At 43.4% G+C, this 15162-nt stretch overlaps 1 protein-coding gene across 7 annotated transcripts in view; it reads left to right on the top strand.

Annotated features, from left to right (window-relative positions):
- LOC115111651 (AP-1 complex subunit beta-1) overlaps positions 1-15162 on the top strand; it is a 56122-nt gene that overhangs the window by 28613 nt on the left and 12347 nt on the right. For all 7 annotated transcript variants that reach the window (XM_029637953.2, XM_065011593.1, XM_065011592.1 and 4 more), the window contains 2 exons: positions 14192-14276; positions 14789-14875. In XM_029637953.2, coding sequence (XP_029493813.2) covers positions 14192-14276; positions 14789-14875 — 172 coding nt within the window. The remainder of the gene's footprint in view (positions 1-14191; positions 14277-14788; positions 14876-15162) is intronic.

Genomic DNA, 15162 nt, shown 5'->3' with positions numbered 1-15162 from the left:
TGTTTAGGAATTTACCGTAATTTCCGGACTATAAGCCGCTACTTTATTCCCACGCTTTGAACCTCGCGGTTTATACAATGACGCGGCTAATTTATGGATTTTTCCCGCTTTACAAGATTCATGCCGCCAAAAAACTTAATGTGACGTAAATCGAGCGCGCTCAAACTTCCCATCATTCTGATTTACGGTAGTAATTTTGTCACCCTCATCATGGCAAAGACACGGAGAAATGCATATGATGCAGCTTTCAAGTTGAAGGCGATCGATTTGGCTGTTGGAAAAGGAAATAGAGCTGCTGCATGGGAGCTTGGCCTAAATGAGTCGATGATAAGACGTTGGAAAGCAGCGTGAGGAACTGACTCAGTGCAAAAAGACAACAAAAGCTTTCAGAGGGAAGAAAAGCAGATGGCCCAAAGTATTTGCAGCCACTCTACATCAGTGTAAATCGTGCATTTAAGGTGGCGCTCCTTGTTCAGTGGGAGGCTTGGATGACAAGTGGGGAGAAATCCTTCACTAAAACGGGCCGCATGCGGAGAGCAACTTATGGTCAAGTCTGCCCGTGGGTCCTGACAGCGTGGAGCATTGTCAAAAAATCCACTATCATCAACGGGTTTCGAAGGGCTGGACTGCTGCGTGTTGAAGGGGCAGCATGAGCTCAGCGGGGTATTTGCCTCCGGAATAAAGTGACGAGAGCGACAATGAAAACGATCCAACATCGGATGAAGCAATTCTGAGGCTATTCAACTCCGACACCGAAGGAGATGGCTTCAGTGGTTTCAGTGCACAGGAGGAGGAAGATGGTGACCAATGACTTTCTTGGTAGGCCACTGTTTAATATTTGTTACAAGCCGTGTTTCGTTTAAAGGCTGTGTAAAGTTCATTTGTTTCAATGTACCGGTAGGCACCTGCGGCTTATAGACATGTGCGGCTTATTTATGTACAAAATACATATTTTTTAATAATTCAGTGGGTGCGGTTTATATTCAGGTGTGCTTAATAGTCCAGCAATTACGGTACCTCAACCCTTACTGTTTTTACGTGACACGTAAGCATCGCATGCATGTGACCAATATGGCCTGACCTGTAGCATATCATAGTCACATCTATTAAATAGGTTATAACAAACTCTGAACACGTGACAGCAAATGGATGCAGAGGATGTGACAAACTCGAAACAGGGTAATGTTTATTGGTTCCTCAGGAGGTAAAGGGGAAATTGGATTTGTGGAATAAATTTGACTAGTGGGAAATACTGGAGATCAAGAAAAAGAATGTAAGGAGCAAGCGCTACATGCATATGTGTGCCAAACAGGTGCTGTTAGATTACAATATACACTACCGTTCAAAAGTTTGGGGCCACTTAGAAATGTTATTGTTTTCCATGAAAACATGCATGAAGTGAGTTGCCAAATTAATAGGAAATATAGTCAAGATGTTGACAAGGTTATAAATAATGATTTTTAATTGAAATAGTTGTCCTTCAAACTTTTGCTTTCGTCAAGAATCATCCATTTGCAGCAATTACAGCCTTGCTGACCTTTAGCATTCTAGTTGTCAATTTGTTGAGGTAATCTGAAGAGATTTCACCCCATGCTTCCTGAAGCACCTCCCACAAGTTGGATTGACTTGATGGGCACTTATTACGTACCATACGGTCAAGCTGCTCCCACAACAGCTCAATAGGGTTGAGATCCGGTGACTGTGCTGGCCATTCCATTATAGACAGAATACCAGCTGACTGCTCTTCCCTAAATAGTTATTGCGTAGTTTGGAGCTGTGCTTTGGGTCATTGTCCTGTTGTAGGAGGAAATTGGCTCCAATTAAGCGCTGTCCACAGGGTATGGCGTTGCAAAATGGAGTGATAGCCTTCCTTCTTCAAGATCCCTTTTACCCTGTACAAATCTCCCACTTTACCACCACCAAAGCACCCCCAGACCATCACATTGCCTCCACCATGCTTGACAGATGATTTCAAGCACTCCTCCAGCATCTTAATTTTTTTCAGCGTCTCACGAATGTTCTTTGTGATCCGAACACCTCAAACTTAGATTTGTCTGTCTATAACACTTTTTTCCAATCTTCCTCTGTCCAGAGTCTGTGTTCTTTTGCCCATCTTAATCTTTTATTTTTATTGGCCAGTCTGAAATATCAATCAACTGCATTTATAAAGCTATTTTTACATCAGCTGATGTCACAAAGTGCTATACAGAAACCCAGCCTAAAACCACAAACAGCAAGCAAGGCAGATGTAGAAGCACGGTGGCTAGGAAAAACTCCTTAGAAAGGCAGGAACCTAGAAATACATCTAGAGAGGAACCAGGCTCAGAGGGGTGGCCAGTCCTTTTCTGGCTGTGCCAGATGGAGATTATAACAGTACATGGCCAAGATGGTCAATGACCAGCAGGGGCAAATAATAATAATCAGTGGTTGTAGAGGGTGCAACAGGTCAGCACCTCAGGAGTCAATGTCAGTTGGCTTTTCATAGCCGATCATTCAGTGAGTTCGTGAGTACACAGCAGTTCCGGGACAAGGTAGCACGTCCGGTGAACAGGTCAGTGTTCCATAGCTGCAGGCAAAACAGTTGAAACTGGACGACCAGGTGGACTGGGGACAGCAAGGAGTCATCAGGCCAAGTAATCCTGAGGCATGGTCCTAGGGCTCAGGTCCTCTGAGAGAAAGAGAAGGACACCTCACAAATCCTCAACTGGCATCTTCATTAAATAGTACCCGCAAAACACCAGTCTCAACGTCAACACTCTACTAATGATATGGCTTTTTCTTTGCAACTCTGCCTAGAAGGTCAGCATCCTGGAGTCGCCTCTTCTCTGTTGACATTGACACTGGTGTTTTTTGCGGGTACTATTTAATTAACCTGCCAGTTGAGGACTTGTGATGTGTCTGTTTCTCAAACTAGACACTAATGTACTTGTCCTCTTGCTCAGTTGTGCACCGGGGCCTCCCACTCTTTCTGTTCTGGTTAGAGCCCGTTTGCTCTGTTCTATGAAGGGAGTAGGACACAGCGTTGTACGAGATCTTCAGTTTCTTGCCAATTTCTCACATGGAATAGCCTTAATTTCTCAGAACAAGAATAGACTGACAAGTCTGAGCCTGTAATCGAACCCACAAATGCTGATGCTCCAGATACTCAACTAGTCTAAAGGAGGCCAGTTTTATTGCTTCTTTAAGCAGTACAACAGTTCAGCTGTGCTAACATAATTGCAAAAGGGTTTTCTAATGATCAAGTAGCCTTTTAAAATTATAAACTTGGATTAGCTAACACAACGTGCCATTGGAAAACAGGAGTGATGATTGCTGATAATGGGCCTCTGTACGCCTATGTAGATATTCCATAAATATTCAGCTGTTTCCAGCTACAATAGTCATTTACAACATTAACAATGTCTACGCTGTATTTCTGATCAATTTGATGTTATTTTAATGGATGAAAAATGTCCTTTTCTTTCAAAAACAAGGACATTTCTAAGTGACCCTAAACTTCTGGTTTTCTGACCATTTTGAAACAATGCAAACAACAATTATAAGTGTACCAGAGAGTCTTTCTTTTCCTAAAGCCTTTATTACAGCAAAGACTAAAAACCAGTCACATTCATTCGTGATTGCAACTGTTTAGGCCTATTTATTGTTTGCTTGATTGCATTTCAAATCATGAATGACTCCTATGCTGTATGATGACACTAACAAATAAATGATTGATACAGTAGCCTATATAAGTATTGAAATATAGACCTAGGTAAGTTTCGGTATTAAGACTAAACCGTATGCTCTCTTAGGCCTACTGCTCGATGGTGGTTATGCAAGGCTGCTCTACTAAGCCTTTCTTGAATTTTCCAAGCTGTTTAAAGGCACAGTCAACTTAGTGTATGTAAACTTCTGACCCACTGGAATTGTGATTAAGTGAAATAATCTGTCTAAAGAATTGTTGGAGGAATGACTTGTGTCATGCACAAAGTAGATGTCCTAACCGACTTGCCAAAACTATTGTTTGTTAATAAGAAATTTGTGGAGTGGTTGAAAAACAAGTTTTAATGGCTTCAACCTAAGTGTATGTAAACTTCCGTCTTCAACAGTACATTTGGGTGAGTTTTTTTTTGTGTGTTTTTTTTTTGTCTCGCCTGAGTAGCCTTGTTTCACTGCCAAAAATACAATTAAACCATCTAGTGTTCAGTGAAATAACAACACAATGTCAAATACAGGTAGCCTAGTCCAATAATTAACATCCAATCACATTAACCGTTACTCTCTCGTGAGAAACCTTCACTCTTGTGCAGACATTTAGAAATGGAACATGACAATTTAAAAAATAATCCATGGGAGTTTTTTGAGCGAGAATATAGGCAACTTTTGAGTAGTAAGACATGTATAAAAGCAACAGATACCATTAACTTCTTGCGGGTCCGGGATCGTGAATACAGCCTCAAGCTCATTACCATAACGCAACGTTAACTATTCATGAAAATCGCAAATGAAATGAAATCAATATGCTAGCTCTCAAGCTTAGCCTTTTGTTAACAACACTGTCATCTCAGATTTTCAAAAATATATTTCTCAACCATAGCAAAACTAGCATTTAGCGTTAGCATTTAGCGTTAGCATTAGCAGGCAACATTTTCACAAAAACCATAACATTCAAATAAATCATTTACCTTTGAAGAACTTCGGATGTTTTCAATGAGGAGACTCTGTTAGATAGCAAATGTTCAGTTTTCCTGAAAGATTACTTGTGCAGGAGAAATCGGTCCGTTTTCTGCGTCATGTTTGGCTACCAAAAAACCCGAAAATTCAGTTATAAAAACGCAGAACTTTTTCCAAAATAACTCCATAATATCGACTGAAACATGGCAAACGTTGTTTAGAATCAATCCTCAAGGTGTTTTTCTACATATCTCTTCAATGATGTATCGTTCCTGGAAGTGTGCTTCTCCCTCTGAATCGCATGGTAAAATAATTGCAGCTGAGAATTACGCACCAACTTAGACAAAGGACACCGGGGCGGACCCCTGGCAAATGTAGTCTCTCTCATGGCCAATCTTCCAATGATATGCCTACAAATACGTCACAATGCTGCAGACATCTTGGACGAACGGCAGAGAGCATAAGCTCGTTCACGGCACATTCACAGCCATATAAGGAGACGATAGTAAAACAGAGCCTCAAATTCTGCTCATTTCCTGTTTGAGGTTTCATCTTGGTTTCGCCTTTAGCATCAGTTCTGGGGCACTCACAGATAATATCTTTGCAGTTTTGAAAACGTCAGTGTTTTCTTTCCAAAGCTGCCAATTATATGCATAGTCGAGCATCTTTTCGTGACAAAATATTGCGCTTAAAACGGGCACTTTTTTTATCCAATAATGACATAGCGCCCCATAGGTTGAAGAGGTTAAGGGGCTGGAAGCGTCTTCTATGGAGAGCTACCGAGTGGCTAAGATCAGGCAAGCCCCATACTATTGTGGAGGACACAATTCTTCCTGCTGCTATGGATATGGCTGGGTCAATGCTGGGGGAAAAGGCCCCAAAAAGCTATACAGACAATAGCTCCATCAAACAACACTGTTTCACACATCATTGACATGGCAGTTGATCTTTTGAAACAATTACTGCTTCGCATACAAGCCAGTGAATTATATGCGTTACAGCTGGATGGCACAGCTCCTGGTATATGTCCGTTACGTTTATGGGGGATCAATTAAGGAAGACCTCTTCTGCAAACCACTGGAAACCAGGACAACAGGAGAGGATATTTTTTAAGTACTGGACCGCTTTGTGACCAAAAGGACTTTGGTGGTCAAGATGTGTTGGTATCTGTACTGATGGTGCAAAAGCCATGACCGGGAGACATAGTGCAAGCAGTTGCTTCTGACGCCACTTGGGTACGCTGCAGCATCCACCGAGAGGCTCTTGTTGCCAAGGGAATCCGTGTCAGCTTGAAAGACGTTTTGGACACTACAGTGAAAATGGTTAACTTTGTTTTAAAGCAAGGCCCCTGAACTCTTGTGTATTTTCTGCACTATGCAATGATATGGGCAGCGCTTTGTAACGCTTTTACAACATACTTCTGTATGTTGTGCTGGCTATCAAGGGGTAAAGTATTGACACGTTTCTTTTAAAATTGTGAGACGAGCTTAGTTTTCTTTACTGACCATAATTTGCACTTGTCATCATGCAAGCGGTCTGACGAGTTTCTCACACAACTGGCCTATCTGGGTGATATGTTTTTTCTCCTGAATGATCTGATTTACAGGGACTCTCCGCAACGATCTAGGATTACAGGGACTCTCCGCAACTATATTCAATGTGCAGGACAAAATTGAGCCTAGGATTAGGAAGTTGGAGCTCTTTTCTGTCTGCATTAACAAGGACAACACACGTCTTTCCATTGTCTGATTTTGTGTGTACAAATGAACTCAAGCTTACAGACAATGTCAAATGTGATATAGCGACGCACCTGAGTGAGCTGTGTACGCAGGTACTTTCCCGAAACGGACGACACAAACTGGATTCGTTATCCCTTTCATGCCCTGCCTCCAGTCCTCTTACCAATATCTGAACAAGAGAGCCTCATTGAAATTGCAACAAGCGGTTCTGTGAAAATAAAATTGAATCAGAAGCCACTGCCAGATTTCTGGATTGGGCTGCACTCAGAGTTTCTTCCCTTGGCAAATCGCGCTGTGAAGACACCAATGACCTTTGCAACCACGTACCTATGTGAGAGTGGATTCTCAGCCCTCGCTAGCATGAAAACTAAGAGGAACAGACTGTGTGTGGAAAATGATTTAAGACTGAGACTCTCTCCAAAACAACCCAACATTGCAGAGATATGTGCATCCTTTCAAGCACACCCTTTTTCATTAACCTGTGGTTAGTTATTCACAATTTCTGATGAACAAATAAGGTTTTATATGGAAGATGGCTAAATAAAGAGCAAAATTATTGATTATTATTATTTGTGCCCTGGTCCTATAAGAGCTCTTTGTCACTTCCCACGGGCTGGGTTGTGATAAGTCACACTCATTCTTATGTTTAATACATGTATTGTGCGTGGGGGGGCTTACAATGATGGAAAAAAACTACATTTGATAGTGCACTGACCCTGGTACGCAGCTGGAGGTTGAATGTTTGAAGGGCTACGGGACTCATAAAACTTTGGGAATCACTGGCCCAGGAAAATGCATCAATTCAACAGCGCACTGATGTTACAGAACCGCGCACAGCGACCAACCACTATCCAATGCAAAATAATGTTTTTTTTATTTATTTGTGTTGCACCATTGTTCTTACATAATATAACCATATACCATTTCAGTAGCAATTGTCAGTCTGATGGGACTGTGCCATCACCTCCACAATGGATCAGTCGACTCAGACAGGCGTGAATCATACAGGTGTCTCCTACACCTTTTTATTGAAAGCCCTTTTGCTACTGCTCAACTGAAATCTGTCGACCAAAAGCCTATCCACCAGTCGACTAAATGGGGTCGGCCCTAATTCAGACCCATATAACCATTCAATGTTCATGAAGAGAAGTGATACCCCGCTGCATCTTATTCTACTCCTATATTATTCAAGCATGTCATTACAATGATGACTATAAGGACAATGGAACTTATATATTTAATTGTTGAAAGAGATGAAGGAAGCAACAGAGGGAAAGAGGGAGGCTATAATACGTACGTCGCACAACATTAGAGGAAATGTATATGAAAGGTAGGCCTATATATGCGTCAGCCTACGAATGATAAAAACGTCAAATTAAAATCACATTCACTGGCCTATAATTGTAACTTTGTAAGACTCATGTCCTGGACCAGCATCACGTTCTCCCCCAGCTTCATGATTTGAACAAGGTGTGTAATTCTAGTCCATATAATACAGTACAGTAATGCAGTCCACAGTCAAAGATTAGCCTACTGGACCTTGTTTGACTTATTTATCCAAGAGCGCGTGGCTACATCTATGGGCTTTTATGTTTTTCTGTCCTGCGTAGGCTACGTATTGGATACATTTACATTTACATTTAAGTCATTTAGCAGACGCTCTTATCCAGAGCGACTTACAAATTGGATAACGGCACAATCATTTGGGCTTGGGCTCATAAAATGTATTTTAATGTATGTCTCATAAGGCTCAGCTAGCATCAGACTTGAGTTTTCATGCTGATCAAAGCTGTAATCAAATCCAGACATTTATATGCTTTAGAATGACACTTCCGGTTTTGGTGGGAAATACCTGTTTACCCGGGAAAAAGGTGATTTTATTCTCTGGATGGAACATTTGTAAAATACAGGGAAAATAATCAACCCTACTGCAGACACATGATTGTTTTAACTGTCAGGTTGACATAATTGTTACTACATGGGTTGGCAGCTTTGGCCTTTTACATATGCTTTGTTGATGATAAAACACAGCCCCCAGTTGAATTTGTTCAGCCTCATTGTCTTGGCTTCACCTCAAATCATGTTCAAGTACTGTCAGGTTGTTATTTAAATTCCTGAGCTATAGAAACAGGGTGAAATATGACATGAGAGAGCCTCTGGAACTTGAGTTATTGGTTGAGAAACAGAACTGAGAGAGACGGGGCCTCTAGATCAGAGCAGTCATCTGACTTGGGGGGATGGAACATTGTGCAGCTGGTAAGAGAAAATAACGGGTTCCAGGAGAGATGAGAGGTGGGGAAGGTCATTAGCGGTCACCTCTCACTGTGCTGCTCTAGTCTACGCCACAGCTCTGCTCTGTTTCCCCTGACCCCAGCACTCCTTCTCCCAGCCAGCTGTATTCCTACAGGAGGAGGAGTCAGTGGTGGAAAAAGTACCCCGTTTTCATACTTGAGTGAAAGTGAAGATGCGTTCAAAGAAATGTACTCTAGTAAAAATGAGTCACCCAGCAAAATTCTACTTGAGTAAAAGTATTTGGTTTTAAGTTAACTTTATTGTTATTGCTCAGATAACAAACAATAACGGAACCCCAATCAGAAGCTAGCCAGCTAACTAGCTAGTAGTCACTAAGCGGTCATCACCGTTAACTCGGACATCAGCCATCCTCAACCCGGTCAATTCCTGCCAGTCTGCACAGCGTGATATCCACACAGAGCATAGCAGACTGCTTTTTCTCTACCACATCTCCGGATTCCTACCGCAAGCTCTGAATCTTTACACCGGATCATCGCAGCTAGCTAGCTGCTATCCGAGTGGCTACTCCTGGCTAACGTCTAAAGTTAGCCTGGAGCTAGCCTCGAGCTAGGCCTATCTCCCAACTAGACGAAGGGATCCATCAGACAATTCCTGGGCTTCAATACCTCTTTTGCCAATTGGCCTGGACCCTTTACTGCCGACACAGAGCCCCGCCGATCCACCATGACTGGTCTGCCGACGTAACCGTCCGAGGGAGGGTTTCAACAGGCTCTTCCGTCGCGATGTCCCCCTGAGGCCCATTTGCTAGCCTGCTATCCCCGGCCTTCTAGCTGTCTGAATCGCCGTGTCTCCAGCTCACCTAGCTACACACTGGACCCTATGATCACTCGGCTACACATACATCTCCCTAATGTCAATATTCCTTGTCTATTGCTGTTTTGGTTAGTGATATTTGTCTTATTTTACTGTAGAGCCACCAGCCCTGCTCAATATGCCTTAGCTAGCCCTTTTGTTCCACCCCCCACAGGGTAGCCTAGTGGTTAGAGCGTTGGACTAGTAACCGAAAGGTTGCAAGTTCAAACCCCCGAGCTGACAAAGTACAAATCTGTCGTTCTGCCCCTGAACAGGCAGTTAACCCACTGTTCCTAGGCCGTCGTTGAAAATAAGAATTTGTTCTTAACTGACTTACCTAGTTAAATAAAGGTCAAATTTAAAAAACATGCGGTGACCTCACCTGGCTTAAATGGTGCCTCTAGAGACAGAACCTCTCTCATCGTCACTCAATGCCTAGGTTTTTCTCCACTGTACTCGCATCCTACCCTTGTCTGTACATTATGCCTTGAATCTATTCTTCCGTGCCCAGAAATCTGCTCCTTTTACTCTGTTCTGAATGCACTAGACCAGTTCTTATAGCCTTTAGCCCTAGCCTTATCCTACTCCTCCTCTGTTCCTCTGGTGATGTAGAGGTTAATCCAGGCCCTGCAGCCCCCAGTATCACTCCCATTCCCCAGGCGCTCATTTGTTGACTTCTGTAACCGTAAAAGCTTTGATTTCATGCATGTTAACATTAGAAGCCTCCTCCCTAAGTTAGTTTGTTTTTATTCACTGCTTTAGCACACTCCGCCAACCCGGATGTCCTAGCGGTGTCTGAATCCTGGTTTAGGAAAGCCACCAAAAATCCTGAACTTTCCATCCCGAACTATAACATTTTCCAACAAGAAAGAACTGCCAAAGGGGGCGGAGTTAGCCTGCAGAGTTCTGTCATACTATCCAGGTCTGTGCCCAAACAATTCTAGCTTCTACTTTTAAAAATCCACCTTTCTAGAAACAAGTCTCACCGTTGCCGCTTGTTATAGACCCCCTTCAGCCCCCAGCTGTGCCCTGGACACCATATGTGAATTGATTGCCCCCATCTATCTTCAAAGTTCGTACTGTTAGGTGACCTAACTGGGACATGCTTAACACCCCAACCGTCCTACAATCTAAGCTAGATGCCCTCAATCTCACACAAATTATCAAGGGAACCTACCAGGTACAACCCTTAATCCGTAAGCATGGGCACACTCTTAGATATCATCCTGACCAATTTGCCCTCTAAATACACCTCTGCTGTCTTCAACCAGGATCTCAGCGATCACTGCCTCATTGCCTGCGTGCGTAATGGGTCCGCGGTCAAACAACCACACCTCATCACTGTCAAACGCTCCCTAAAACACTTCAGCGAGCAGGCCTTTCTAATCGACCTAGCCTGGGTATCCTGGAAGGATATTGACCTCATAGAGGATGTCTGGTTGCTCTTCAAAAGTGCTTTCCTCACTATCTTAAATAACCATGCCCCATTCAAAAAATGTAGAACTAAGAACAGATATAGCCCCAGACTTGACTGCCCTTGACCAGCACAAAAACATCCAATGGCGTTCTGCATTAGCATCGAATAGCCCTGCGATATGCAACTTGTCAGGGAAGTCAGGAACCAATATACTCAGTCAGTTAGGAAAGCTAAGGCTAGCTTTTTCAAAAATAAATGTGCTTCCTGTAGCACTAATTCCAAAACATTTTGGGACACTGTCCATGGAGAATAAGCGCACCTCCTCCCAGCTGCCCACTGCACTGAGGGTAGGAAACACTCACCACCAATAAATCTACAATAATCGATTTAAATAAGCATTTTTCTACGGCTGGCCATGCTTTCCACCTGGCTTCCCCTACCCCGGCCAACATTTCAGCACCCCCTGCAGCAACTTACCCACCCCCCACCTCTCCTTCACCCAAATTCAGACAGCTGATGTTCTGAAAGAGCTGCAAAATCTGGATCCCTACAAATCAGCTGGGCTAGACAATCTGGACCCTCTCTTTCTAAAATTATTTGCCGAAATTGTTGCAACTCCTATTTACTAGCCTATCCATCCTGTCTCTCGTATTGTCTGAAATCCCAAAGATTGGAAAGCTGCCGCGGTCATCCCCCTCTTCAAAGGGGGAGACACTCTAGACCCTAACTGTTATAGATCTATATCCATCCTGCCCTGCCTTTTCTAAAATCTTTGAAAGCCAAGTTAACAAACAGATCACCGACAATTTTGAATCTCACCGTACCTTCTCCACTATGCACTCTGGTTTCCGAGCTGGTCATAGGTGCATCTCAGCCACGCTCAAGGTCCTAAATGATATAACCGCCATCGATAAAAGACAATACTGTGCACCTGTCTTCATCAACCTGGCCAAGGCTTTCGACTCTGTCAATCACTGCATTGTTATCGGCAGACTCGATAGCCTTGCCTTTTCAAATGACTGCCTCGCCTGGTTCACCAACTACTTCTCAGATAGTTCAGTGTGTCTGGGCCTCTGGCAGTCTCTATGGGGCTGCCACGGGGTTCAATTCTCAGGCCGACTCTTTTCTCTGTATATATCAATGATGTCGCTCTTGCTGCTGGTGACCCTCTGATCCACCTCTACGCAGACGACACCATTCTGTATACTTCTGGCCCTTCTTTGGACACTGTGCTAACAAACCTCCAAACGAGCTTCCGTGGCCTCCAACTGCTCTTAAATGCAAGTGAAACTAAATGCATGCTTTTTGACAGATCGCTACCCGCCCGTCTAGCATCACTAATCTGGACGGTTCTAACCTAGAATATGTGGGCAACTTCAAATACCTAGGTGTCTGGTTAGACTGTAAACTCTCCTTCCAGGCTCACATTAAGCATCTCCAATCCAACAATAAATCTAGAATCGGCTTCCTATTTCACAACAAAGCATCCTTCACTCATGCTGCCAAACACACCCTCTTAAAACTGACTATCCTACCGATCCTTGACTTTGGCGATGTCATTTACAAAATAGCCTCCAACACTCTACTCAGCAAATTGGATGTGGTCTATCACAGTGCCATCCGTTTTGTCACCAAAGCCCCATATACTACCCACCACTGCGACCTGTATGCTCTCGTTGGCTGGCCCTCGTTGTCTATAGCAACACCGACCCATAGCACGCGCTCCAGCAGGTATATTTCAATGGTCATCCCCAAAGCCAACACTTCATTTGGCCTCTTTTCCTTCCAGTTCTCTGCTGCCAATGACTGGAACGAATTGCAAAAATCACTGAAGCTGGAGTCTTATATCTCCCTCTAACTTTAAGCATCAACAGTCAATCTGTAAATAACACACCCAACCACCTCATCCCCATATTACTTACCCTCTTGCTCTTTTGCACCCAGTGTCTCTACTTGCACATCATCATCTGCACATCTATCACTCCAGTGTTAATGCTAAATTGTAATTATTTAGCCTCTATTTAGCAAACCAGACGGCACAATTCTTGTTTTTATTTTATTTGCGGATAGCCAGGACACTCCAAAGCTCATTTACAGACGAAACATTCGTGTTCAGTGAGTCCACCAGATCAGAGGCAGTAGGGATGACCAGGGATGTTCTCTTGATAAGTGCGTGAATTGAACCATTTTCCTGTCCTGCTAAGCATTCAAAAGGTAACGAGTACTTCTGGGGGTCAGGGGAAATGTAAAGTAAAAGTTGTCAAAAATATCAATCGTAAACTACAGATACCCTTAAGTAGTACTTTAAAGTATTTTTTACTTAAGAACTTTACACCACTGCTGACAGTTATTTAGCCAACAGTCACTTTCTCACTTTACCTGATGGAAATGCTGGACTCATCACTGCTTAACTATTTGTTCCATACAGGCCCAAGACCTGTATGATGGTACTGTAGGCTACAAACACATAGTTTAGCAGCAGTGATGCGTTTCCATTAGTCAATGTACTTTTATGATCCAGAAGTTGTGTGAAGGTTAGAGAGAGATGTAGGGATACAGTGTACCCCCACTGCAGTACAGACAGCCTGGCAGGCAGGCAGGCACTGCGTCAACAGAGCACCAATATTCCCTCATAAATTATTCAGAGAATTTCTCTTGTCACCCCCCTCCACCCCGCAGGCTTAACTCAACCTCCTTGTCCTCATCACTCTTCTATAGAGCAGTCCGATCGATACGGTGTCCGCTCCACAAAGTTCTTAGAGTATACTGTGTCTGCGTCCCAAATCGCACCCTATTCCCTCTATGGTGCCCCTATGGGCCCTGGTCAATGTTATTGCACTATAAAGAGAATAAGGTGCCATTTGGGATGCATTCTATGTTAGGTTTCAATGACGATGTAGTCAAATTGCCTTTTTAAGCATCATCTGGTCTAAGGACAAATAAAATCATTTGTAGCATGGTATCTTTATTCTCTAGTTATCAGAGATGACCGAAGGGATGGAGCTGAGGGAGGAATAAGAGATGTTGCCTTAAACAGGCCTGACAGATCGAGAAAGGGAGGGAGAGAGCATCTCCTTGTGTAGTAGAATATGGAGTGCAGCGTATGCTATCGTGTGTGTGTGTGTGTGTGTCATATCCACAGGACAATAACATCTCTTGTTAAATAACACCACGAATGCCCTACAGTGTTTATCCTTTCAGAATACTTGAAAACAATGAGTCATTGATTGCCCCTTCATCTCTTACCCTCCCCCCCTCTATGTAATCACTCTAACAGGTGGCTGTGAAGAACAACATTGACGTCTTCTACTTCAGCTGCCAATACCCCATCAGCATGCTGTTTGTGGAAGATGGAAAGATGGGTGAGTGTACCTGAATAGACTACTCAGTGAATCATGGTTTTGCGGTCTCCTTTTCCATAGCTTCAAACCAGGCCGACGCCAGCCCTTGACTATTACGTCAATCTCAGGAAAGCCTTTTGTGTGTGTGTTTTCTGAACATGGAACTATCTAGCCATGCATTTGCTCTCAGATCACACATCTGTGACGTTGGTTCCAATTCCCCCTGTTGTGTTCCTATTCTGGTTGATTCAATCTGGGGGAATGTGGTGGTGTTTGTCCCCCTGTGGAGGCTCCAGATGGGGCAAGCAGTAGGAACGCTGCTGGAGGCTGGGAGCTAATGTGCCGGATCCTAAAAGCACAGCAGGACAGGCAATGTTCAGCACAACAACAAACTGTTTACCATTAATTTGTTTCTTATTTCTGTTTGCTTTCTCGTCCTGTCTCCCTCATTTCTCTCTCTCTCCCTCCTTTCTTTTTTCCTCTGTTTCTCATTCCTTCCCACCATCTTAATTCTTCTTTGTATCTCTCCCCAGAGCGACAGGTGTTCCTGGCCACATGGAAAGACATTCCTAACGACAACGAGTCTCAGTTCCAGATCCAAGACTGTCATCTCAACTCAGGTGAGACAGACCGAGACACAGAAGGGATTGGAGGGATAAAAGGAGAGGAGAGAGGAGGAGAATGTGCACCACCTGCTTTGTGTTGAGACAGCTTGGCATGTAACCTAAAATGTTGCTCTGTGGAAACAGGCTGGAGCTCTGACAGTGCGTGTTTCTATCTACATTGCCTTCAGAAAGTATTCATACCCCTTGACTTATTCCACATTGTGTTATGTTACAGCCTGACTTCAAAACTTTCTCCCCCATCAATTCACAATACCCCATAATGACAAAGTGAAGACATGTTT

Source organism: Oncorhynchus nerka, linkage group LG27, assembly GCF_034236695.1.
Source record: "Oncorhynchus nerka isolate Pitt River linkage group LG27, Oner_Uvic_2.0, whole genome shotgun sequence".
NCBI lineage: Eukaryota > Metazoa > Chordata > Actinopteri > Salmoniformes > Salmonidae > Oncorhynchus > Oncorhynchus nerka.
The sequence above is the reverse complement of the archived record's forward strand: the minus strand, read 5'-3'. Positions and strand labels throughout refer to the sequence as shown.